The sequence below is a fragment of the Bactrocera latifrons genome, unplaced genomic scaffold (assembly GCF_001853355.1).
Source record: "Bactrocera latifrons isolate USDA-ARS-PBARC rearing strain unplaced genomic scaffold, ASM185335v1 scaffold_360, whole genome shotgun sequence".
NCBI lineage: Eukaryota > Metazoa > Arthropoda > Insecta > Diptera > Tephritidae > Bactrocera > Bactrocera latifrons.
In genome coordinates, this window is record NW_017537002.1 from 173,334 (window position 1) to 200,021 (window position 26,688).

The 26,688-nt window shown below is 35.4% G+C and overlaps 1 protein-coding gene across 1 annotated transcript in view; it reads left to right on the forward strand.

Annotated features, from left to right (window-relative positions):
- Nucleotides 1–11,006, forward strand: part of LOC108971867 (long-chain fatty acid transport protein 4) — a gene marked incomplete in the record, with an annotated part of 26,511 nt that extends 15,505 nt beyond the window's left edge. The window contains 6 exon segments of the mRNA XM_018938190.1: nt 7,876–8,089; nt 8,149–8,639; nt 8,696–8,846; nt 8,904–9,298; nt 9,364–9,803; nt 9,864–11,006. Coding sequence (XP_018793735.1) covers nt 7,893–8,089; nt 8,149–8,639; nt 8,696–8,846; nt 8,904–9,298; nt 9,364–9,803; nt 9,864–10,172 — 1,983 coding nt within the window.
- Nucleotides 11,007–26,688: the final 15,682 nt, after the last annotated feature.

Sequence of the window (26,688 nt, forward strand, 5' to 3'; positions counted from 1 at the left end):
GATCTCTATTCAGTATATTCAAAATGGCAGACAAGAGTCCTTTTGGTTTTGTGACTTGCTAACTACCAGGTCTCAAATTTGAAGCAATATTTTGAGACTAAAGCTAGAGACTGTTTAGTGAATAGTAACTAGTAACAAATTGAGATTTTACCACAACATGTCTCAAATAGAGACTAGAGACTGGTACAGAATCCCGCTATAAAGCTAGACACGGTTTAGTGAATAGTAACTAGTCACAGATTGAGATTTTATCTCAAAATGTCTCAAATAGAGACTAGACACTGGTAACAGAATCCCGCTATTAGCAAAAGAAATCCGCGTCTGTATGTATACATACATATTTACGTATTATTTTTAATAGATGTGTGCGTCATTGAGGCGTCGCACATTGGAGCATTTACCCTTAAAAACCGGACAAAATTTAAAATTACAAACTTCAGCGATTGTGCTCAAAATAATTTTTTTTGGTACCTAAATAACCGTTCTACAATGAACCGATTAAATTAATGACCTTCAGGCCTCTATATTGCCACACAAGTAGTCGGAACTTAGACTTCGTTCAGATCGCACGTGTTTATTCGCGAAACTCTCTATTGGTTTCGAAATTGCAAGTGCTTTTTTATTGAACGGAATTCTTGAAAATATTTTTTATGAATTCAGGACAACATGGTAAGTATTTAATATTAATGATATAAAAATTAATTTAATTAATGTATTATAATGTTTATTCGGGAAAACAATGAATCATTGAAAAACTATATTTTTTTTTAATTTTTTAGAAATTAGTTTTTTTATTACAGTGTCGAGCGAGGTCGAGCTATTAATTATTTTTCCTAGTAAAGTTTAAACTACAGAGTTCTTAACATATAAGCTTAAACATTTTCCCCGCAAAATAGATAAAAATCTGGTCGGCTCTACCCCCTTCTCAAATATGTATATTCAATATAAAGTCTTCGGTTGCACACGAACTTAGTCCTTCCTTACTTGTTTTATTTTCGTATATTGCAATATTATTTAATTAAGCATTTTCATTAATTTTCATTCCTAAAATCACTTTAAATAATTTTGTCCGGTTTTTGAGAACAAACGCTCCTATTTGCATCGGCACTATTCCGATTACTTTGGAGGGATATGCAAAAATAATGCTGCGAACACTTATATTTTTAAAAATATTCCCGATTAAAACTTCAAAAATACTTTCCAAGATTTTTCAAGCTATAACTGAGTGAACACTTTTTCCATATATGTACATATTGATATGTAAAATATGCGATTTATATTAATTAAGTAAAACTGTATAATAATATTATAAAATGTATATCATATTGGGGTGACTGAAATACTTTCGCGTAGTACTCTGTTCTGCGTTGGCGGGCTTCTACCGCGCTTTAAAAAAATAACCCTGGTCGAGCCAATACCCGGGGTGACTGAGGCACTTTCGCGCAGTACTCCTTTAAAAAAATAATCCTGATAGAGTCGATACCCGGGATAACCTAACTATTTTATTATTTTACGACGTAATATTTTTATATAATTCAATTCAGCGAATTGGGCAGGGCTCCATTTCCTCTTAATTGTTAACGCATAAATAATGCTCACTACGAGTGTAAAAAGTGATTTTTAAAATATAGATTTCTTGCTTATAAAACCTGCTAAAAGTGTAAATTGTGAATTTGTTTAAATATTTGCAGTTTGATCAAATGAATTTGAAGTAAAAAATGCGAATAAAGTGTGTTAAATGTTGTGAAATATCTTGTTGAAATGTTCGAATTTTGGGAATGTTTTAAAGTCGAATATCTCATAAATTAAACCTTTGCGGTACCTACTTGTATAACCCTATATATCTTTTAATTCCTCTTTCTAACGGTACCTTCAAATCGCGGCGCCAAAGAAATCGGAATTATGCCGGGATTTTAGTTAACTTTTGACGTTCTATGCTTAAACGCGTTCGTACAAGGGAGTGGAAAGACTTGTAGGGTGTTAAGCCACAACGATTCGCAATGCAATTATTTATAAAGAAGACGAAAAAAGGGGCACAAGACGGATTCTTTCCGAAAATTTTACACCAATAGTTGTAAGATGTGCCAAGACTCGACCTAGAATGTCAGCTATGGACATGGATTCGGAATGAACTAAACCCGGCCTGCGGTTTTTATACAGTGAGAAGACTTCTACATGAACATAATTTATGTGTCCCCAATCCTCGATAAGTACCGTTATTAAAAAAAAATCTTATAGCAAGTTGTCCTAAATTTGCCAAAGGACACCTGAATTGCCCCATTGAGAAATGTCGCAACATCTTGTGGGCAGATGTATCGAAGGTTGTTCTATACGGCGGTAAAGGGTCCCGTCAGTATCTAAGACGCTCCCGTAATACAGAGTACGACCCCATCTCCAGCACAAAAACTATCAGGCTTGGCGGTTTGAATGTCATGGTTTGGGGACTTTTTCTTACAGGTCCAATTTTTTTGTGTAGTCCCAATTCAGAAGATTACTACCATAATGGACACATTTATGGATATAATGCAGTATATTATAATACCATTTGCTGAAGAGGATATGCCGTTAAAAAGAATATTTCAGCAGAATAATGACGAAGCACACCAGTAGGGTGGCAAAGGAGTGGTTTCGGGTCAATGGAATTGAGGTCATGGATAGGCCAGCTCAATCCCCTGGCCTCAATCTTATTGAAAACCGTTGGGCAGACGTCAAGAAGCTGTGTGGAAGGATAAACCCAAGAACAACAACGAGTTGTGGACTTTAGTGCAGCAATCATGGCAGAGCATACCACTGAAAAGATGCCACAGCCTCGTAGATTCTCTGAAGAAGCGATGTATTATCATGATTATGCTACCAAATACTAAGATCTCCTATAGATGAAACTTGCAAAAATCTTTCAGTATTTAAAAAAAAAATTTTTTTAGTACTTTACTACTATTTTACTGCTCCCAACAAGTTTCGTACAAAAACACATCTGTGTAAATAAACATGTCTTGTATTCTATTCATGTATTCTATTCTATTCTAAATATTTTTAGTAATAAACATAGCCTGGAAAATATGATCCACTTTTGCATTTCAATGGATGTTAAAGTTTTTTGACATTTTACATAACTCACATATGTATCTCACTGCTGGCAGCTGTACATACATATAGTAGAATCGCGAAAAAGTTAACCAAAATGTCCCAAGAGCGTTTTACTATTCCGAATTATTAACTTCTCTAAAGGGTTTTCGAATTTGAAAAAACTCGGAAATAAATCATATTAGTGATATAATACGTTCAATTTATTTGTATTTTACTCGTAACTTGTGCTTTTTCACCGTACATACACATGCACATATTAATTTATTATGGCTGATGTTTGTTTTTTTCTTTTGTGTAATAACTCCTGACAATTCTCGTCTTCATATTTTAATCGTCGTTCCAATTTTTGATGTCTTCATTGCTGTCGCCAACACCACTCACCTTGGACAAAAACGATTTTACCTCCCGAAGTCGTTTCAATTCATCCAATACTTTTGCGTTTTATCATATTCCAATGGGTTTTCAAATCCTTTGAAGCAACGGGGAATGCGAATTTATCGATGATTTCAATAAACACAACATAAATGTGATGCTATCCAGCTGTTCTTCGGCCATGTTCCGTCTCTCCGTAAATTTAATCTGATTTGCAATGAATTTTTCAGCTTTGTTGACATTTTTCAAAACACTAACTATACACAATTCACAAGTTCAAACGCTCATGACACACAATGTACATATGTATTATATATACCTCGCCACATAGACAATAATTTTTATACTCTCGCAACAAAGTTGCTAAAGAGAGTATTATAGTTTTGATCACATAACGGTTGTTTGTAAGTCCTAAAACTAAAAGAGCCAGATATAGGGTTATATATACCAAAGTGGTAAGGGTGACGAGTAGAGTTGAAATCCGGATGTCTGTCTGTCCGTAAGTCCGTGCAAGCTGTAACTTGAATAAAAATTGAGATATCATGATGAAACTTGGTATACGTATTTCTTGGCTCCATAAGAAGGTTAAGTTCGAAGATGTGCAAAATCGGCCCACTGCCACGCCCACAAAATGGCGGAAACCGAAAACCTATAAAGTGTCATAACTAAGTCATAAATAAAGATATTTAAAATGAAATTTGGCACAAAGGATCGTATTAGGGAGGGGCGTGGCCCCGCCCCCTTCTAACCTTTTTGTACATATCTCTAAAACTACTATAGCCACGTCAACCAAACTGTATATAGTCGTTTCCTTTAGGCATTTCCATGTACAGTTCAAAAATGGAAAAAATCGGATAATAACCACGCCCACTTCCCATACAAAGGTTATGTTGAAAATCACTAAAAGTGCGGTAACCGACTAACAAAAAACGTCAGAAACACTAAATTTTACGGAAGAAATGTCATGAGGAAGCTGCATCCAGTCTTTTTTTGTAAAAATTCAAAATGGTCGTGGCGTCGCCCACTTATGGACCAGAAACCATATCTCAGGAACTATTCGACCGATTTCAATGAAATTCGGTGTATAATGATGACATGTACCAAATATAAGTGAAAACGGTTCACAACCACGCCTGAAATCTCGATTATTACTTTATCATGCGAGAGTCTAAAATGTTCGGTGACACCCGAACTTAGCCCTTCCTTACTTGTTTGCATATAAATTCGAGGAAAGCATAGCAAACGGTTAGGTTTGAATAAAAATAGATAAGTTAAAAAAAGACAACCAAAATTAAACTTTTTAGAGCGGTACGTGAACGCTCAAAATCGGTCAACTTAGCCGAGGTTTAACTTTCTCACGAGTTACCTTTTGTGCAATTCTACTGTATATATGTATCTAAAGACCTGCGTTAGGGCACTTATCAAAAAAATTGCCACAAACAGAATATTAAATTGGGTAAAGGGGTCATTAAACCGGTCAATTCAAACACTTAGATGAAAAGTGAAACTTTGACAGTTATTAGAAATAAGTTTACCTCAAATATTTGTACCTATAAGTATATAGTATATACACCAAAAAATGTTTTTTCGAGTGGTAATAATCATTCCCCATTAAAATTGAAGTTTCTGTATTTTTTTCTCTTAAAAAGTAGAGTATCCCGAAATGAATCACCCTTTATATTCATTTCTACGAGTATGTTATTATGTATACAAGCTGGAGATTGTCAATCGTGCGCTGGTCTTTTTCCTCTTAATGAGAGTATTGACTCTGGTGTCGTATTAAAAATATAAAAAAATAAACGCATCAAATGTAGTTAATATTATATGTTAAATGAGAGATTATACTACAATTGAAATCAGCTAAATATGCACTAACTACAAGACATTCTTTACTTATAGATTCATTGCAAAAAGTGCCGAACTACTTAAACTTACTTATATAAAAATGTAAGTATTAAACACAAAGGTATACAATATGTATTATATTGTTACTTTCGAGTTTTTACCTTAACTCCAATTAAATAGTTCCATCTTACGGTTCCTGGCGGTCAGACTGCAAAATCAGTCACTCTATAATATGTTTTTTAGTATACCTAATGATTCCAATATTGGTAAGTGTATTTTGTATACTTATCTGTGAGGAATTTAGATACCCACATCCCTAACAATTTGGTAATAAAAACAGTGGAGCTAGGCGTATTTAGCCTCACCGTGCAATGACGCCACTAACGCGAGAGAAATTGATTATCGAGTAGCTCAATCTTGTAGTCAGCTTATTTACGAATTTTTATTTCAACCGATGCGGGTGTGTCCGCGGATTGGTGAAAGAGCAGACCTCCCAGATCTCCATATACGATATATGTGGCTTAAAGAGAGCTGGTACTAGGGAAATCTTTTAAAGGCGTGTGAAATATTTTCAGATGTCTTAAAGTTTTCACTATAGTAATAATTTTTGTGCTGATATCGTATTTCTCTCGCTTAGTTTTAGTAACGGTAAATGGTCATGTAACGCTGTAAAGTCAGTCACAAAAAGTTAAAAGTTATTTAATTTTATCGTGCTATTCTCCGACAAGAAAATGTTTATATCATACGTTCCTATACCAACGAATTAGTATTTTACTATTGCAATTGCATACAATGAACAGGGTATATTAAGTTTGCCACGAAATTTGAAACACCCAGAAGAAAGTTTCGGAGACCCAATCAAATATGTACGTACATATGTAGTAAAAGGTCCATTTGTCCGTCAATAGTACAATCGGCGAAATAATTGTACTATATGACGAATCAAAATTATAATATTATATATGCTTACTTTAATAAATGTACTTGTGAAGGGTAGGACTATAGCTTCGACAGAGTCGAAGTTCCAATTTTTCTTGTTTAATAGAAAAGTTTGCTAAATCTGAAAGTATTTCCTTGAATGAATTTTCAGTACGAATGTACCGTGGTGAACCCCTTATCACTCAAAGGTTTTTGATTGGAATTCTGCATTTTGCAAATGTTAGTTGCACAGTCATACCTCACAAATGAATACAATACATCCAAATCGGTTTTATGATGCTTTGTATAACAGTACTTTGTTGTAGATTTTTATTTACAAAATTTGCTGTTCTTATTTTCATGCTAGTTATTTTGCTTGATATGTCTTTTTACCGGGTCTATCTATTGTATCTAAGTGTCTGCTAAGATAAGTTACATTTGTTTGAGATATTAAGACGCTATTCAATTTAATCAGCTGACACATTATTCGTCTTATTTTAAATGTAACATGCTTACGCTCTTCCTCATTTACTTTAGTAAGCCAGTAGGCTAAGCATTCGTCAAGAAAAGCTTTGTGATCCTCTAGTGGCTGTGACGCTCTGATCGAACATATGTTTATATGTACATATACTACGGCGTACTGCAGTACACCAACTTTAATCGGTCGTTCATCTGATATGACATTTGCTACTTTTATCCATAATTACCCATTTTTCAATTAAGACTTCTATGTTTTATTCAATTCGAAAGGGAATATCTTTTTAATTTTATATGTATAAAAGACCTCTATGGCGCACTTAATTGAAAACCTTTCTGAATTCGTTAGTAAATTTATTGCCACGTTTTGCGCGAAACCCGAAATAGGGTTTTGGAATTATACTACTTTCATGGAGAAAAAGAGACATATTTGATAGTAACATTGTTCGACTGTTTTAGATAGACAGATCAAGACTAGTAAAGGAATGTCTAGACTACTTAGCTCTGGTATAGAATTATGAAACTATTACCATATTTCCTTGTCAAATCAAGATGACGCTCTATTACTAAGTCGTAAATTAAGATACAAAATCATAGAAGGTATATATACAGTGACAAAGAGTTTCTGTGGGCAGAAAAATTAAAAAAAAAAAATTAATTTTATTCCCGAAATGGTACTTGAGGCCTTTGTAGGAATTGGTATCAAATTTGGGATATGTTTGTTAATATCTTACAAGCTTCTCGGTTTCGTTCCAGTTCATTAGTTTAGAACATTTTGACTTAATACTTGGTTACTGAAAATTGCTGGTCGAGTTTGGAAGATAAATTGATACAGATTTTACTGTCTTTGCTCAGCGTTAAACTTTGTACATTGAGACGGAGTTGAATCAACGTTTATAACATTTCTACTTCACTTTAAAAGCTTTTTAACAAGCTAAAGAACCGTTGTTACACTACTTACGCTGGCATACATTTCTCCATCTAAAGTGCAATATGTCTCAACATCACTTTTCAGGAGTTTTTGCACGATATGTTGATTTGTATTTTAGGTCACGATGTTTAGAAGTCTGCTACATATTATTGACTAGGTTAAATTTTATCAATGACGTTCTTTTACGTTTTTAATTTTGGGAACTTTTTAATAGCCAAATTTATCATTTTATTTCCATTGAATAGATTTTAGATTGAACAAAATGCAGATATTGTTGGAGTTGAATTTTAAACAACGCAACTCCACCCGTCTGGTCGTTCTCATTTTTGGATTATTGGCATTCATAGCATTTAAAGACAGTACTAACGGATGCCTGTTTTTGGGCGCTGCATTGGCTTTAATGTTTAGGAACCCGACGTTAGTGTATGCTTTCGGGACTACGGTTAAGCGTGATATTATGTAAGTTTATTTTTTTGGAACAAAATGCTATAGCTAAAACTTGATTTGAATAATTTCAGAGCTGGATATCGCTTTCTTAGAATGAACCTCTTTATTATGCGCATGGAACGAAAGCAATGGACAATAGCACGCATATTTCAAGAACGTGTGAAGAAGCAACCCAAAAAGCCATGCTTTATAATGGACGATCGTTCGCTTAGTTTTCAGTGGATAGAGAACTATACAAATAAAGTTGGTGCATATTTCAAAGCACAAGGCTTGAAACATGGTGATTGTGTAGCTTTAGTCATGGAGACCAGGCCCGAGTATGTATGTTTGTGGCTTGGTCTCTCCAAGATCGGTGTCGTAACAGCTTTAATTAATTCGAATCTACGACGCGATACCCTACTGCATTCTATCAAAGTGGCAAAAGCCAACATAATAATTATTGGTACAGAGCTCAGCAAGGCTTTGGAAGAAATTTACGATGAGGTGGATATCAAAACCTTGCCGATTTACCAATTTAGCGATGAAGAACAGCGGGATAACGATAATTTTAAGCTTTTTAAAGGTTAGCGTGTATGTTATTGTTTTATGAAACCTACAGAATAACATGATTATATACAGGTGCTGTTGATCTCACCGCCGCCCTAGAGCTACAGCCAATAGAGGATCTAAGCGCGGACATTGCGGCTTGCAGTACAAAGGACAAATTATTATTCGTCTACACTTCTGGTACTACGGGATTACCAAAGGCTGCTGTAATAAATAACTTAAGGTAAATTGAATCACTTTATCTCTCTCCCAGACAAACTTGATACCTTATTGTTTTTAGATACTTATTTATGGCTAGCGGAATCCACCACATGTTGTCTCTTAACGCTGGCGATATTATTTATACAGCGTTACCACTGTATCACACGGCTGGAGGTATAGTTGGTGTGGGAAATGCGCTGATTCATGGTTGTACCATAGTAATGCGAAAAAAGTTTTCAGCATCAAATTTCTGGAAGGATTGCATCAAATATAACTGCACTGTAGCACAATATATTGGTGAATTGTGTCGCTATTTGTTATCCACATCACCAAAGCCAGAAGATACACAACACCGACTACGCTTGATGTACGGCAACGGGTTGCGTCCACAAATTTGGTCACAATTCGTATCAAGATTTAATATTCCGAGTATTGGAGAGGTCTACGGCTCAACAGAGGGAAATTCCAATCTCGGTATAATTATAATTTATTACTTTAATATTATATGCACTTAATAAAAGTGGCATTATCACTTTCAGCCAATGTCGCCAATCAAGTGGGTGCTGTGGGTTTCGTACCATTAATTGCGCGTTACTTTTATCCAGTGCAAATCATTAAATGTGACGAAGAAACTGGCGAACCCATTCGCAATTCGAATGGGTATTGCCAAAGATGTTCACCGGGAGAGACAGGTTTGCTCGTAGGTAAAGTGAATCCTAAGCGGGCGGTAACTGCATTCAATGGGTATGCCGACAGAGAAGCATCCGAAAAGAAGTTGCTGCGAAATGTTTTCAGATCAGAAGATATATTTTTCAATTCTGGGGATATGGTGGTTGTGGACATACTCGGTTATTTCTACTTCAAAGATCGCACTGGTGATACATTCCGTTGGCGTGGCGAAAATGTCGCCACACAAGAAGTGGAAGCGAATATTACGAACGTGATTGGTCTAAAAGATTGTGTTGTATATGGGGTGGATGTAAGTTTCACTGTGATGCTGTAGTGATTATTCTCTCAATATTTTTACAACTCTTTAAAGATTCCCTACGTAGAAGGCAAAGCTGGTATGGCAGCTATAGTTGATCCTGATCGCAAAGTGGACATGCAACATCTATCAGCTGGCGTTCGGGGAAGTTTGCCAGCCTATGCGCGACCGCTTTTTATTAGATTAATGAACGATATACCACGCACCGCTACTTTTAAACTGAAAAAAATAGAGCTTTCCAGAGAAGCCTTCGATATTCGTCGAATCAAAGATCCAATATATTACTTAAACAAAGATGGCATATATCGCTTCTTGTCTGAGGAACAGTTTGAAGATATTTTGCAGGGCAAAGCCGGGCTGTAACGTGACAGAACAGAAGCGATTAATCTTTCCATATTATTGTATATACATTCATATTTTTATTTTTAAAAAATCAGGTTACTGTGTATATACATATATATATAGTGAATGAAATAGCTTTGTTGAACAATTTAACACGTGATGCAAGAAGAACTTATGTAGACTGTATTATTAGATAATTCCATGACTTAGGATCTTTAAATAATGGCATTTTTTTTACTAATAGAAAGCCAAAAGTATCGTATAAGTATAGATTTTGAAATTACTTCGGCGAATTGCGAACAAATACGTTCATTTTAGATGGTCTGTTTGATATTACATACAACATAAGGGAGATTCTCTTTCTCTTAGAAAAAACGTGTAAATTTGTTATGCAAAAGCTGCAAAATAATTGCAATCCTATGGCAGTTGTATATTACATATATCACTGGTATTTATGTTTCTGCAATGTGGTGCTCACGTACTCTTACATACTTTGGTCATAGGAGTTTTGCACTTCATATAATCATAGAGAATCTCCCCTTTTATGCAGTTATAGGTAGAGTTTCATTTTCGCTCCATTGCTATTCATTACTCAAAAATGTTGGTTTTGATTTAAGAATGCAATGTTATAAAATGAAAATGTGCTAATGTCAATTTTCTCTTCGTGTGCTTGATAATTGGCAGCGAATCATTTTATAAAGTTACCTTCAAATTAATTTTACCAATTCTAGTACAAGTTTACAATACAATAATAATATGAAATCTAAGAAAAGTTTGACACAACCACTACATGTACATACATTAAATATATGAATATAAATTTGATACTTTAATACCAATATATTGAAAGCTTAAGCTAATTGTAATTTTATTTTTATTTTATAAATATGCAAAGAGGAATTTAAAATTTAAATCTATAACTACGTACGTATGTATGTCAAACGGTGATGAATCCAGGATATTAAAAAGGTTAAATATCGACTTAGTCGTGAACTGTGTATGCATATATAGTCCCAAGCAGTCAAAAAGATTTTTTGTATGTTTTAACGGATTCAGTAGTGTTATAGCATATAATATCATCGCAAAAGTATAATAATGGTTTTTATTGGATAACAGAGCTCTACATATAGTTTTTTTTTTAAATTTCTTAGCAAATTTTGATGTTTTCGAGTGATCATATTTTTTAGTTATTTTCTTATCTTATATTCTTTTTATCTATTATTATTATTATAATAATAAAATTAATACTTTCTGCCATGAAGGTAGAATCCTATCCTTGTGTTCCTTTTCCCCACACAAAAAAATCGCGATCTTTACTATCAGACTCCTTACCAAAAATATCCGAAAAATTATGCGGAAAATTTTAAGGTTTAGTAAAAATCGAACATGGAGATATTTTAACTAAATAAAAATCTCTCATTCTGTTTCAAAGCAGCTCGCATGCACTCATATAATTAAGTCAGCAACTTACAAATAATCCGCACAAGTTCGCAGTGAAAGTGAAAAGGTGGATGAAAACATCTATATCAAAGTTATTTGCTCAAAACTTCGGATGCCTGTTCCAAAAATTTAAGCTTAAAAACGCTTTTTTAGTCAAAATGTTTACATTTTAAATTAAAGTTTAAAGCACTAACTAAGATAATTTAGGAAACTATAGTGAGACACAGAGAGAGCGGTTCCACTAGGTACAGATTATTGCTGATTCTTAAAAAAATATTGCTAACCGGAAAATTATAAGGCGAAACTTCATAAAAGGGGTTTAATAGCGAAATTCTGCAATCAGTCTCTACTCACTAAATGAAATATTTTGAGGTAAATTCTCTATTTGTGACTAGTTATTATTCACGATACAGTCTCTAGCCTTTAGTCACAAAATATTGTCTCAAATTTGTGGCCTAATAGTTGGCAGGTCACAAAACTATAAAGAACTATTGTTTGCCATTTTGAATATACTGAATAGAGATCATCGTAGATATTAATCGATTGCCGTTTTTTATATATTCTAAGCAACTCAAACACGAAAAAAATAAAAATAAATCAATTTCACATAAATGTCATAAAAATTGTGAAACAAAGTCAAAATATTTTTTTTTTTTGTTTTTTTGTGATTGTACTTTCGAAAATTCAATTATTAGTTATATGTATAGGGGTAAGTTTTCACACGATTTTATTAATTTTAGACACAAAAAATAACTGTTACGAATAAAATACGCTCAGCAATTTTCATTGAAATAGCTCACATATATGCCGATATGTGAAGTATAAAGTCACCCGGAAGTTCAAATATCTTTCTATTAAGTATATGGAGGCTAAAGGAAGTATTGATCACATTCAACTCATTTTTGACAGACATTGTTTTGAGGGAAGGATTCCCTCCGTACTTCAATTATATATCTCACACATTGACCGATATTTTCGTTAAAAAAGTCAACTATAGACAATGAGGTACTTATATTCTGTAGGGAGGAGTTAAGGTTCAATTTATAAAATTTTTGGTTATAAGATGGCATTCCTCTAAGGCGTTATTCATGCAAAGTTCTACCCCGTCATTTTAATTGGTAAATACTTTATTTATATACTGAAATCTGAAAGAATCAGATGGAATTGTGTTATATGAAAAGTAGTCTCTGTTGTACTCCGATTTCCATCATTTTTGCACTGTAACATAGAAATATTAGAAAAGTGTTGCGTATCGTATTTAGTTGATATCGGTAGAGTAGGTCTAGAGATATGGATTTTCACATAAATGTAGGCAGTGCCACGCAAATAGTACAAATTTGACAATGCCTAGTATAAAGCCTTCCTGTAACTATTTTTACACCATCATAGGGAGCATTAGAAAGTTGTGCTGTGTAAATTTGGGTGATATTATATTATATTATATTTGTTAATTGGGAAAATATATAAATTAAACTTATTAGAGAGCGGTCCCACGTCCCCTTTTTGGGCGTGGCAGTGGTCCGATTGTGTATGTGTTACAGTTTGCATGGACGGACAGACAGACAGTCACCCGGATTTCAACTCATCTTGTCATCTGATCATTTATATATATAAACATAACTTTATATCTATCTCCTTAAGTGTTAGGTTATATAACAACTGTTAGATGAACAAACCATTATACTAGGGGGATTCTCTTGCTCTTGAAATATTGCAGATTGCAAAAATCCTATACCGAAATATACAAGCGCACGAGAGCAACCATTGCAGAATATAGTTATATATGAACTGATTCCATCAATTTATTGTAAATGAACAATTACTTATGTTAATTCACAGTGATTAGTTAACCAGTAACAATGGCTTAACCAACTATTATTGTTAACAATACTTAGTTAACTATTAGTTAAACCCCCAATCTCTGTTGTTTAACTACTAGTCAAATAACTGCTGATAGTGATGTCGGTATCAAGGACATTTGGAATTTAATTATAGATCGTTGCCAAAAAAATTAGTAATCGCCCAAACTTTTTCCAAATGTATGATCCTGTAGAGTTCCGGAATGGATTCCGTCTGAGCAAAGATGGGGCTTGTCTAGTTCTGGAGTGTATACGATCAGGAATTCAAAGAAAAACAACTTTAACAAATTTTAGATAAATAAATATTACGTATTTATATATTGAAATATTTACAGGAATAATGCTATTCTCCCTGAGCAAATGCTTTACTGACCCTTCGCTATTAAAAGACCGGATGAACCGGAAGTGATAGTGAGCTTAAAACCTTTGATATTGTGGATCATTGGACAGGCTCTACACATGATACCACGGTTTTTCGAAACTTTGGAATTTTCCATCGTTTGAATTCAAACTCTTTTGACGAAGTCTTGTAACTGCTGACAGTGGTTACGAAAACTCGAATGTCCAAATAACGTCCCGGTTGAGGACCCACACGTGTTCAGAAAACCTATTCAATTAATTAAGACAATAAGATAGGTAATAAGATTTTCTTGTTGTCTCTAGGAATACGCATGAATTTCAAAAAAGTTAAAGTCACAACGGCAGTTTTGCATAACATCTGCTGCCACTATGATGAAGTGGAAGCACCAACTCTTCCACTAAATTTATGTACCACATAATCAGAATATTAAAGGTGAAACTTACAACATTACTTGAAAAAACATAATTGATAAATGTTTTGTCAGATTAAGTTAAGAAGGAATTAAAACTTGTTAAGTTGGATTTGAACCAACCATATCTAAGTCATGCTTTTCTTGATTTCTTTTTCCTTCCAGTATGATATAGTATGTGCTTGGTATTCCTTCTCCATGAGATCAATTTCCCTCTTGGGTTTCTCCTCGCACCACCTATGATTCACTTCAGCTAGCTTCTCCCAAGATGTCGCTTTATTACCTTTAGTACACGAAGAAGTCAAATTTTTGTTTATAGGCTTTTTTAATTTTTCGGGGTGGTACTTCTGTCAGCTGCATGACGGTGTGTCAGTTTCAAATTTATATCCTCTTGGGAAAATTTGCAAAACGTCCGTACGGTCTTTTCATTTTCAAAAATTGTTATATAAATGTAAACAGAGGTAGCAATGGTACCAACATTAAAATTCACAAATATGCCGGTGATGCCACATATTTCCGTTAAGAGAAGTATTTTAGTATATTTTAGTTCAGCAAATGGGGGACCTCATAATTCCCGTCCTGCTATATGGTGCAGAGGCTTGGACGATGACAACAAGTGATGAGTCGACGTTAGGAATTTTGGAGAGAAAAGTTCTGCGAAAGATTTATGGTCCTTTGCGCGTTGGCCTCGGCGAATATCGCATTCGATGGAACGATGAGCTGTACGAGATATGTATATGAAGACATCGACATAGTTCAGCGAATTAAAAGACAGCGTCTACGCTGGCTAGGTCATGTTGTCCGAATGGACGAAAACACTCCAGCTTTGAAAGTATTCGACGCAGTACCCGCCGGGGGAAGCAGAGGAAGAGGAAGACCTCCACTCCGTTGGAAGCACCAGGTGGAGAAGGACCTGGCTACGCTTGGAATATCCAATTGGCGCCACGTAGCGAAAAGAAGAAACGACTGGCGCGTTGTTGTAAACTCGGCTATAATCGCGTAAGCGGTGTCTACGCCAATTAAGAAGAAGAATGGGTAACTAATAACAGTGAAGTCAGACCTAAACGGCCTACGCAGACGGGTTTTCTGTTCAAATATTTATCATGTTGAAAAAAGGAGAGAAAAATAAAAACTGTTAGTGTGTGGTACTACCCTATATTTTTTGTTGTTTAGTATAATGCACTATGCCTAAAATCCCCCTTTGCATCAATAATTAAACTGGGGAAGGTGCCGTGTATACCCAAAGAGCAATCTATGGCATGTCTTCTTAAAATAAAGGCTGTCCCAAAATTATCGCAAAATTGGAGTTAAATACAGAACAGTTGGATGCCTTTCGCTTGCAAGTTTTTATTGAATCATAAAGTACAAAAGATAGAGTTATTTATGAAGTAATACATATATAGGGCAAATGGTCTCTAAGGCTTTCTATACATATATGTAGTCGCTTGTCGATATTTTCCATGACTATTCTCCATAAATGTGGCTGAATTAATTGCAACATTTAATCACCCCTTTAAAGCACACGGGGTTGTGGGCGTGTTGCAATAGAAAAATAAAAATAAAAGAAATTGAATAGCGTTAAATCACGCGATCTAGAGGTCTATTTCTGATCACCAAAACGAGAGAGTACAAGACTTGGAAATAACTTAATACCACCAATTTCGGCAAAATGAACTTGGTTATCATGTCGCGATATAAAGCGCCAATAACAGTGACTGCTCGACCAATATCATTTTGAAAAAAGCATGGTCTAATTAACCCGCGCCTAAAACTGAGCTGTGGACGCATTTGTTTTTCGACAATCACATGGTTCTCAAAACCCCAAAAGCGGCAATTTAACGATTAACAAACCAATCGTGGTGAAAATGTGTTTCAACGCGTAGGATGGTTTTGCCCGCAAAAGCTGTCATTATTATATTCTTGCAACTTGTTGCTACAGAGAATAGTAGTTTAGTGCCTGTCTGTTCATATAGTTCGATATGCTTATTTAAGAAACGAAAATTGACATATACGAAGCTAACTGCGTTTTCATGAGTACACAACACATCGTTCAGCTGTCGTTGATCCCTTAGCGAGTACCCAACACAAAGTAATCTCGTATACATAATGATTTACATAACTGAGAAGTAATTTATATTTGAAGTCTACTGGTATTTACGTGATCGAAGTTTGTGCATTTGTAGATCATATTAAGTTCTTAACTCATAAAAATTATAAAATATTTCTATAAGTTACTGTCTGCTGATGTGTCATCGAAGGATACTGAATAAACACGATGACATGATAGGAATTCTACATCAAAATGTTTCGCACAAAAGTCTCTCGGGGAAACCTGCAACTTCCATACTTCATGCACAATAATACACAAAAACTGCTAAGAAATCTTAAAATCTATATACAACATTTTATACAACTATTATGAGGCCAAACCACCACCCTTTGCCCTTAACTATCCGAATGCAAACTAACAAAGTGGTTGAGTAAATTGCATATTTTGTAATTGGATTTAACGAACTTCGCTTTATTGATACTAAGAGGTTTGTTAAAAAATTTAAATTATTTAAAATGATTTTATCCACGTACGAGCGTCGTAAAATATAAAGAAGTTGAAGTGCAAAAAGAAAACACTAAATATATAACAAAGAAGTGAATAAAATCCTCAAGTTGTATATCAGAAGCCACTAAACGACGCGGCAAGCAGCTGTCGAACTACAATAAATGTTTATCCCCCTTCTTAGAAAAATATCGACAAAGCAGGCAAAATGAGATTCATGAAAAATGCAAGGAAACTGCAGTTTCGTGCGTTCGAAAAGTTCGCGACTGTAAAGTATCGGTAACAGCGCAGAGCTAAACCGATAATGGATTCAATATATTTTTTCTTCAAAAAACCATAAAACTATGGTAGCCACATAAACGCAACACGAACATATCCATGCTCACTACACACACCCAGCAAGAACAATACGAAAGCTCGTTACCCCGCTGTCAAACCCAACTAGTTAGATAAATATCTAGAATAGGTCTTGTTGAATAATGTCTGCTAATTAGACAAAGTGAAGATTTCCCAATATTTAACGCTCACCTTAATTTTCTCTCACTTATTCATGGTTTAAGCTATATTTACTTAGGGATGTTTGCTTTTTGGCTCTCTCTTCCAAAACTAACTAAAAATATATGGGTAAAATACAAGCGCGTCGCGTGGTCAGTGCCAAGTGTCTGTCGCTTATGAAAACTTTATGGCAGGTTTTCCTTTTTATGTTTACACAGAGTAAAAAAGTATACAAATTAAAAAGATATATGTATTTACTGTTATTGTTAAAATTGTGGAGGCTTGGAGTGGTTTAATCATTAAAAAAAAACTTCAGATATACACTATATTATACTTTTTGAACGAATAGTATTCAGTGTTTCTTAATCTATAACTAAAAATTCAAAATAACGACCTTTTGACCTCTAAATAAACCAATCTGGTTAAACATGAATTAGACTAGATTAAACCCCTTTGTTCGTTAGGGGCCCCTATACCAAGAATCATATTGGTCAGAGTCAATGAACTTTAAAATCGAACCTTTCGAGTCGGTACTAATAATACCTTTACTTAGCGCAGAGTGGTAATTGACTGTTTCTGTTCTTTTAAATTCACGAAAAAAAGAAACGATTTTACCCCGAATGCTATCTGACTGCTTATTTTAATGCTTAGATTTATATTAACTACATTGAGGAACGCATGAAAAACCAATTATGGTGCTATATTTGCTAAACTAGAACCAGTTCATCATTAGTACCCAACTACCAAAGTTGCAATATTGAAAAAAAGCTAAATGTTTGCTCCCAAGATATATTGGAAAGTGTTAAATCCCAAGAAGATTAAGTTTTATTTCATTGGCAACACAGCAAAAGGAAAAGCAATGGAATCAATGGCAGCAGCAGAGTATCACCAACGATGCAACATTAACGCCATTTCCGACACAAAAAGCAGCTGAGCGCGTTCCCACAAAGCTAGGAAAACCAACAACAGCAGCGGAGCATGCTGGGCGCAAGTTGAGGTTGTGGTGGCGTTAGGTGTCGGCAGAAAAAGAAAAGAAATTGCGAGCACAAATTTAAAAATAAAAGAGAGAAACGATGTAAAAACCTGATAGAGCGAGTTTGAACGACGGGACGGAATGCGACTGCGAGCAGCAAGCCAAAATATTATACCAGAACAATATGCGCGTTAGTTGCGAAAAAATAGGATACATGCAACAACAACCACAACAAGGCCAACGAATAGAGCCCTTGTGTGCAGTTTGTATTTGCTGCACACCGCTACAAAAAATCGTTGTTTGTAGAACCCAAAAGCCGGAACCGGAAATGTGAGCTGCCAATTTGTGTTAAACAAAGCACAAAGCAAGTGCAGAATTTGGCGTGGCCGCTGTGGGCGTCAGCAGACTCGGGCAGGTGACGGTTTCGCGCGCTACTTTTTTCAGCGCGGTGCAAATTGTTTTGTTGCGTTTGATACCAATGTGTGAGCTGTGTATGTGCGTTCGACAGAGCAATGTTTTTATGTATTTATTTGTATTTGTTTTTGTGTTGGCAGTAAACAAACACGCATGGGAGAAATTAAATTTTCCAATAATTCGAAAGCTTTGCCAGTTGGCGACAACTGCTGCTGCGGCGACCCTGGTACGGTTGCTGCCTGGTGAATGACGCAGCTGTTGGGCGCCTGCCGTTGAGATTAAATCGTTCCAAAGTGCCGCAAGCCAGCGGCGCCTGTGTTGTTGCCGCGCGAAATACTTGCGCAAACTCCCAGTATATGTATGAACATATATATGAACATTTGCATGCATATAACTATAATTTCTTTTCCATTTTTTCCCACTGCTATTCTACGAGTACTTGTACCGTTGTATGCGTGGTGGTCTCTCCCACATGCATGTGTGGTACAATACATGCGCATATATAAATATTTTTGCTTTGTGACTTTTAAAAATATTAGTTTACATGTGCGAAGCTTTATATTTTCATTTAGTTTGAGTTTTGCAAACGTTTGACTGCACATACATATTTCCACATACCAATATTTAATATTTATTTGTGTTACTGTGATCAAAGATGACACACTATTTAATGATTTGTCCCAATCATACCATGAACAGGGTACATTATGTTGATCGACATGGCGGGATAACTCGCTTTAGCCATGTCCATTTGTCTATTCGTCCCTAAGGTTTTGAGATATCGGTCTGGAATTTTGCGCACGTTCTTTTCTCACCAAGAAGTTGCTAATTAGTCAACGGCCGATATCGTAGCCATATAGCTGCCTGTCAAACTAACCGATCAAAGTACTTGTACAGAATCTTTTGTAATTGTATTTTGTATTGCAGCTACGGTTCCCTACAAGGGTGATACACTGATTATAGCAACCCTCCAACTTTTTGAAAACATTTTTTTGGTACTAATTGTTTTTTGCTTCAAGCAAGTATTCCAAGCGAGTATTCTTTTAAAATTTGAAAGGAGGAAATAAGCACTGGGGGCCAAATCTGGAGAATACTGTGGATATGCAAGCAATTTTTATTATCATTTTCAATGACTTTTCACCCGGTACACAACACTTTCTTTTTCTTTAAATGCGGCCATTTTTCAGCGATTTCGTTCTTCAAATGGTTCGATAACTCCATATAATAGTCGCCGTTGCTCGTCCTATCTTTTTCAAGGTAGTGAAAATTACAAAATACAGGCGCCATTACCTTGCTAGTCAACAGTTGTGTTTTCCACGCTTCGGAGTGGGTTCAGCGTATGCGGTCCAATGACTGTCGATTGATTTTATTCATTGTTACATATCGACACAAAAATTAGATTTATTACGCTTAAATATCTCCAAATCATCAAATTGTGGTTATTTTATCTCAATAACTGCTTTTGTTACATCTCTGCAAAATAAATACAAAATTAACCAGATTCATTAAATAGAAAAAAGTTATTTAATTTTTTTTTTGGTAGCGGCTTTCAGAACTAATATGATTGACAAAAATCTCTAAGTTACATAGCTTAATTTTAATATAAATATAACTAATTTATTATATTAGCTTAAATATGATATCTATTAGATCGTTATCCATTCGTAAGTTCATCAAATACATGCAGTAACTGAATTTTTTGCAGAATTTTAATACCCTGACCAGGGTATATTGTGTGTAAAAGCCCGAAGGAAACGTAAGTGACCCTATAAAATAATAATATATAGAAAACAGTTTCTAGTCTTTCGATTGTAATTGTTTTAATAAATCTCATACATAAGATAAGGTTATTTATGGAATAACAGATCGCGGCAATTGACCTCCACGGCTTTCCATACACATACACACTTGGTTGTCGATATTTTCCATGACTCTTCTATATAAATATGACTGAATTTCATTGATGCAAGGTTGAATACCCTCCTTTAAAGTACGCGTGGTTGTGAACTTGTTGCAATAGACCTGTGATTTTAATATAGAAAAATCTAATGGTAATAAATTACACGATCTAAGGGCCAATTCTGATCACAAAAATGAGAGAGTACATGACCTGGAAATAGCACATGCAGTAATTGCAGCGTTTTACGAGCTAAATGACATGGGGCACCGTCTTGTTGAAGCCGCATTTGGCCACATCAAAATTATTTAATTTCGGAAAAAGAACAAGGTTATCTTGTCATTTCGGAAATGTATGTGAACTCTTTACGGAAGTTTGTAATACTATAATAGAGTTTAGTTGTTTTAATTTCAATTCAACTAAGTCGAATTATAAACGGTAAAAGGAGTGTTATTTTATCTGCAAGTGTGAGAAAGTTCATTAGTGTTAAGTGTACGCTAGTCTTTCTGAAATACATAAAGTGCATTTGGCGATTATTACAACGAGTGAAATTATTCAACAAAGAATTTCCATTAAATTTTGTGTGTGGAATCAAATTTCTGCTGTCGAAGTGTTGGAAACAGACTTCGGTGAAAGTTGTTTGCCGCGAGCAAGTGTCCATGTGACCTTGGTTATTCAACATACTATAACCACTGGGGAAACCATTTTAAGTCAAAGACATTAAACGTGAGTCGCTACCCGCATTGAAGGTTATTGCCGAAATTGACTTTAACAATTGTTTCGAGGATCGGAGAAAACGTTAGCACAAGTATATTGGGGCCAAGGGGGCCGACATAGATTTTGAAGAATACATTAAGAATTTTAAAATTATGAACTTACTATTTTTTGCTCATAGTAATATTAAGCATCCTCCTCTCTTTCAACATTGACAACATCTCAAAATATTTTCCCCAGAAATTCCAGAAATGCATTTGGAATGAAAATCATTTATTCCACAGCTAGAACCAGTCGTTGTTGCGTTTCGGTTCTGCTTTTCCCGTTTACTCTGTAGTTGCTCTTGTTTTCAGTGAGACTCATTGACGTTACTCGTTGTTCTGCAGTTGACATCATTTATTTGAAAACAAGTAAAAAATTAGATTTCATTTTAAAAGGAGGAGATTTTAGAAGACGCCAAAAGGATTCCTCCTTAACAACTTTTGTAAATACAACTATAGGAATTTGTGATATATTTACATTAATCTCTCCATAGTTCCAAAGGACACGTTTACAAAGTCTCATCACGATATCTCCATTTGTACTTAAGTTATCACTTGCAAGGGCAGACAGACGTACAAACAGGCTGCCACAGCAACTACACCAATAACAAACTACACATGCTGCTTTACTAACAACAAAAAATTTCAATTCCTTTTTCTTGTTTTGCGTTAGAACAGAAGAGTTTTGGAAAAATTGAGAATTCCGCTCGGAATCAATTGGATGCTGGCAACAAAAGCAATCAAAAAACCAAAACAAAACATTCAAAAACAAAGTGCAAAGACGCACGACAAATGTATTCTACTTTCCACAAAGTACATATGTACTCGTATGTACAACAACTCGTAACATACACATACGCCAGGAAAGAAGGCGTGCCAGGGCTTCACGTGTGCATTATGTATGTGTGCTTGCTTGTGGTAAAGTGTGTAGGTGCGAGGGTGTGTGAAATCCTTCAAGTAGGAGCTACTGGACGCCGGTTGTATGACGTTAGGTGAGAACTTGGTGTACTGGCAGGAGTTTTGCATTTGACAGCTTCGTAATTAACTTCTGCATTGTCGACGCGTTTTCAGAGGCATTTCTAGGTAAATTCAGGGTTCCGCACATGTTTATACACAATGGTGTTCACAATAATAGCAGTGTGTATTTCGAAAATATATCCCGAATAAGCACTAAATAAATTGAGTTAGTTATTATAACACTCCTTTGTTATTACATAAATTTAAATATTTAAACCAGTTTCGCTATTCCTTCTTTTGATTTCACAAAAATACGTATAATTTTATTCCCAAAGCTATTAGCAATATAAGGCAAGTAAAACCACCTACCCAGTACCTACATTAACATTTAAACGCTACTGCGTAGATAATATTATATGGATACTAAGGAATTATTATTTGTGGGTAGGCGGCTTTGCCGTGGCGAAGGTCTTAAGTAATAGGATACACAAATACAATATACAAGGAGTGTTCCAAAGACAACAGGACCTTTTGAATCTAGCGCCCCCTGGTGCGTTGGAATCTGCTATCTTTATGGAGTGAGAATTTCATAACATTTCAACGACGGAAGTGAAGTTATTGCGTTTTAAGTGTCAGTACGTTTGTTATTGGTGCGAAAATGAGCTTCGAACAAAAATGACGATCTACATCAAACCGTGACCGATTAATTGACCAAAAATCACATTTAAACCATTAACCACTCCACGTATTCACCTGATATGGTGCCGACTTCTTGTTTTTCGGAAAAATGCATTTGCCCATGAAAGGAAAGCGTTATGCAGACGTAGAGGCCATTCGAAAGGCTTGCACCGGCATACTGGCGGTCATACCGGCCAACGAGCTAAAACACTCGTTCTACATGCTTTTGGACCGTGCAAAAAGCTATATTGAGGCAGAAGGATACTATTTTGAATAAATTAAATAAAATAATAAAATACAAAGCAGTCATGACTATAAATAAAAATAAACTGGCTAATAAAGGAGAGAATCGGTGCAAGAGGAGAGAATAATTCCTAAATCAGGTGATATCAGCCGGTACTAGAGGGCAGTCTATATACTAGGTAAAATTGAAAAAGACCAGGATGCCGGCACCGCAGCTGACGAAGAGGAAGTCAAGTGCGTAAAGCAAATAGTGGAGGAGTATGAAAAATTCCTGAAAGAAGCAATCAGAACTTCTCATCAAAATCAACAGTCAACAGACTACAGAAAGACGAGCGAGGGGGAACAGAGCAGAATTTTTGAAGATTTGCAAGACACTGGATATTGCAGTCAGATTTTCATGTGTTGTTTTGTACTTTGTACTGGGCAGATATCCCCTGGAGTATTTATTTTATATTTATTTCTCAAATACCCTTAGTGGCTGCAAAGTTATGATTTTCCAAGACCAGACAAACAAGATCTTCCGCATAACCTTTCTCTTGAAAAATAGTGGCGTTGGCTTATTAGATGTTGTCATTTTCCATGCCTCTTTAGCATATACAGGAACGGGTATAATGACTTTTTAGAGTTTGATCATTCTTCGTCGAGAGAGGAGTTTACTTCTCAATTTCATGTTAAGTTCGAAGTAGCAGCTGTTGGCAAAAGTTGTTCTGCGTTGGATTTCGAGGCTGACATTATTGTTGGTGTTATCACTGGTTCCAAGACAAATAAAAATATCTACTTATGACTGTCAACAGTGAGATAGGGGCCGAATCGCGAGTGCGACGACTGTTTGTTTGCTGACTAGAGATATATCGTCTTGCTCTCGTTCACTGCCAGACCCATTTGCTTTGCTTCCTAATCCAGTCTGGAGAAAGCAAAAATTACTGCGAGGATGTTGGGGTCAATGATATCGGCGTACGCCAGCAGTTGCACAATTTTGTAGATTAATAATTTCTGTAGCTCGAATTATTTTCTCCAACAGTAGATTAAAGATGTCGCGCAATAAAGAATCGCTTTTTCTGAAACCTCAATCAATTGGTATCGAACGGCGCGGAGAGGTCCTTCCAGATACTTCCAGAGATATTGGTATTTTGCAACGCCAATTTAAAAAGCCGTATTAATTTTGCAGGGATACCAAATTCATACATCGCGGCATGAAGGCAGATATTTTTCATGCTGAAAAAGGCTGCTTTGAAATCGGATTCACGGATATTTTCCAAGATTCGTAGAATTTTCGAGCATTGTCTCTGTCGGCCAGCTTGTCAAGCTCTTCGTACTTACACATTTCGTCCTCACCCTTGTTGTGTCTGCAAATCCTTCTCGCTTCTCTCTTCAACTCTCGGTATCCATCCCAAGATCAATGTAGAAAATAGCCCACTGTCAAGTCGTCAGCCATAAGAAAAATTATAGACGATTATTTTTTTTGAAACTTCACTGGAAATAATCATTGCTTGTCCTCTCTACATGACTATTCGGACCTATTACAGAACGAAAGCTATTATGGTAGTACCAGAGGGCTTTATAGGTTCTTCAATTTAGTGGAGTAATATACAGTGGACCAATAAAGTTTACATACACCTAGTTCTATTAAATTACGACACGTTTATTTGTTATAAAATGAATAAATTTTGTGGTCTTTTCTATTCATTTCAAGATATGTATATTTAACATTAAATATAGCATATTAAAGTTTTTTTTTTTTTTWATAAAAAAATTATTATTACATTTATTAGGAAAAATATGCAGGCTATTAAACCTAATGATAAGGAGGAGTGCGAGCAGCTTTGGCCATCGACCCCGATATTATAACAAATCTATATTATATCATATTATGTATGTTACATTCCACTAGAAAATTATAAATACATGTAATGCTTTCAAAAGATGGTGTTTTTAACAGTGTTTGATATTGAGCAGAAATAAAGTGTTTATGCCTAATACTCTCTAAAGCTGGACAGGTGCGTAAGATGTGGTCCACGGATAGTGTGTTGGAGCAGAAGGGGCAAGATGACTTAGGATTTCCGGTGAGTAGGTGCTGATGTGTGATTTGTGTATGGCCGATTCTTAAACGTGTGAATACGGTTGCTTGCAGTCGAAATATATTGCTAGGGTAGTAAATTTTATTTCGAAGTGGGTTGAAGTTTTTATACGGGTGTTCGAAATTTCTCCAGTCCGCGCGTTTTCTTTCCTGTACATGCTTTTGTAACAGTTTTCTAAGATCATTTTCGTCATGTAACTCATGGAGAAGAGTTCCCAGCAATTCCGACGTGGCCTGGTACCCAGAGCAAAACTATTTTTCGTTTGTTTTTGATGCATATGTCTCGAATTTTTGATATTATTGTAGAGTTATTGCGTATATTACGGATTTGATGGTAGACCACTTTCACCCAAGATGCTTTTTACTGGTGATGTAGGAAACGCATTTATGCTACGGCGAATCGCAGCATGGTATGGAGCCAACAATTGCTTTATATTTGTGTTGGCACACCATCCATAAATCGGTAAGCCATAATCGATTTTAGAGAGTATTATGGCTCTTRYAATATTAATTAGAGTATTTGTATGTATAAATGAACGCTTACTAGATAAGTATTTAATTATATTGAGCCTTTTGAAAAGGTTTTTTCGAAGACTAAGGCATTGGTATTTRAAATTAAATTTGTTGTCAAAAAAATTCCTAAGATTTTTAAGTTATTAACAGATTCTATTGCAGTGTTATCAAATATAAGTTGAGGATAATTACAATTTTTCTTTTTGCAAATATGTAGTAATTTACATTTTGAAATGGAAATAGATGCTCCGGTGCGGGCACCCCATTTTTTAAATTCTAAAAGTATTTTTTGAGAAGCTTCATTAMTTTTCAGTCTTTTAAATTTGTATAAATAATAGCGTCTTCCGCGTACAAAGTTAGCTTAATGTTCTTAATATTTAAACAAATGTTAGTAAGTTTATCAAAAGCAATAGTAAATAAAATTACAGAGAGCGGGGAGCCTTGTGGTATACCATTTTTAGGGAATTTACATTGGAAAATATATTATTGACTCGAACTCGAAACTGACGATGTGTCATGAAGGCCTTTACTATCATAAAAGCTTTAGGACCAACCTCCCAGGCTGCGAGTTGGCTCAGCACTGCGTGAAGTTCTACGCGATCGAACGCTTTTTCGAAATCGGTGGACAAGATTGKGGCATGGTTTTTGGTTACAACAGTGTTAGAAACAAAATGCTGTAGCTGGATAAGTGAGTCAATAGTRCTGCGCTTGTTCCTAAATGCGGTTTGATTTTGCTTGATGTGCTTGTTTTTTGTAACGAACCAAGTTAATCTTTTTGCAATGATTTTTTCGAAAATTTTGCTGAGGCAGGACAGCAAAGAAATTGGTTTGTAGGAAGAAGGCAAGTCGGCAGGCTTATTTGGTTTAATAATGGGTATGACCGTCGCTATTCGCCAAGGGTGTGGGTATGAA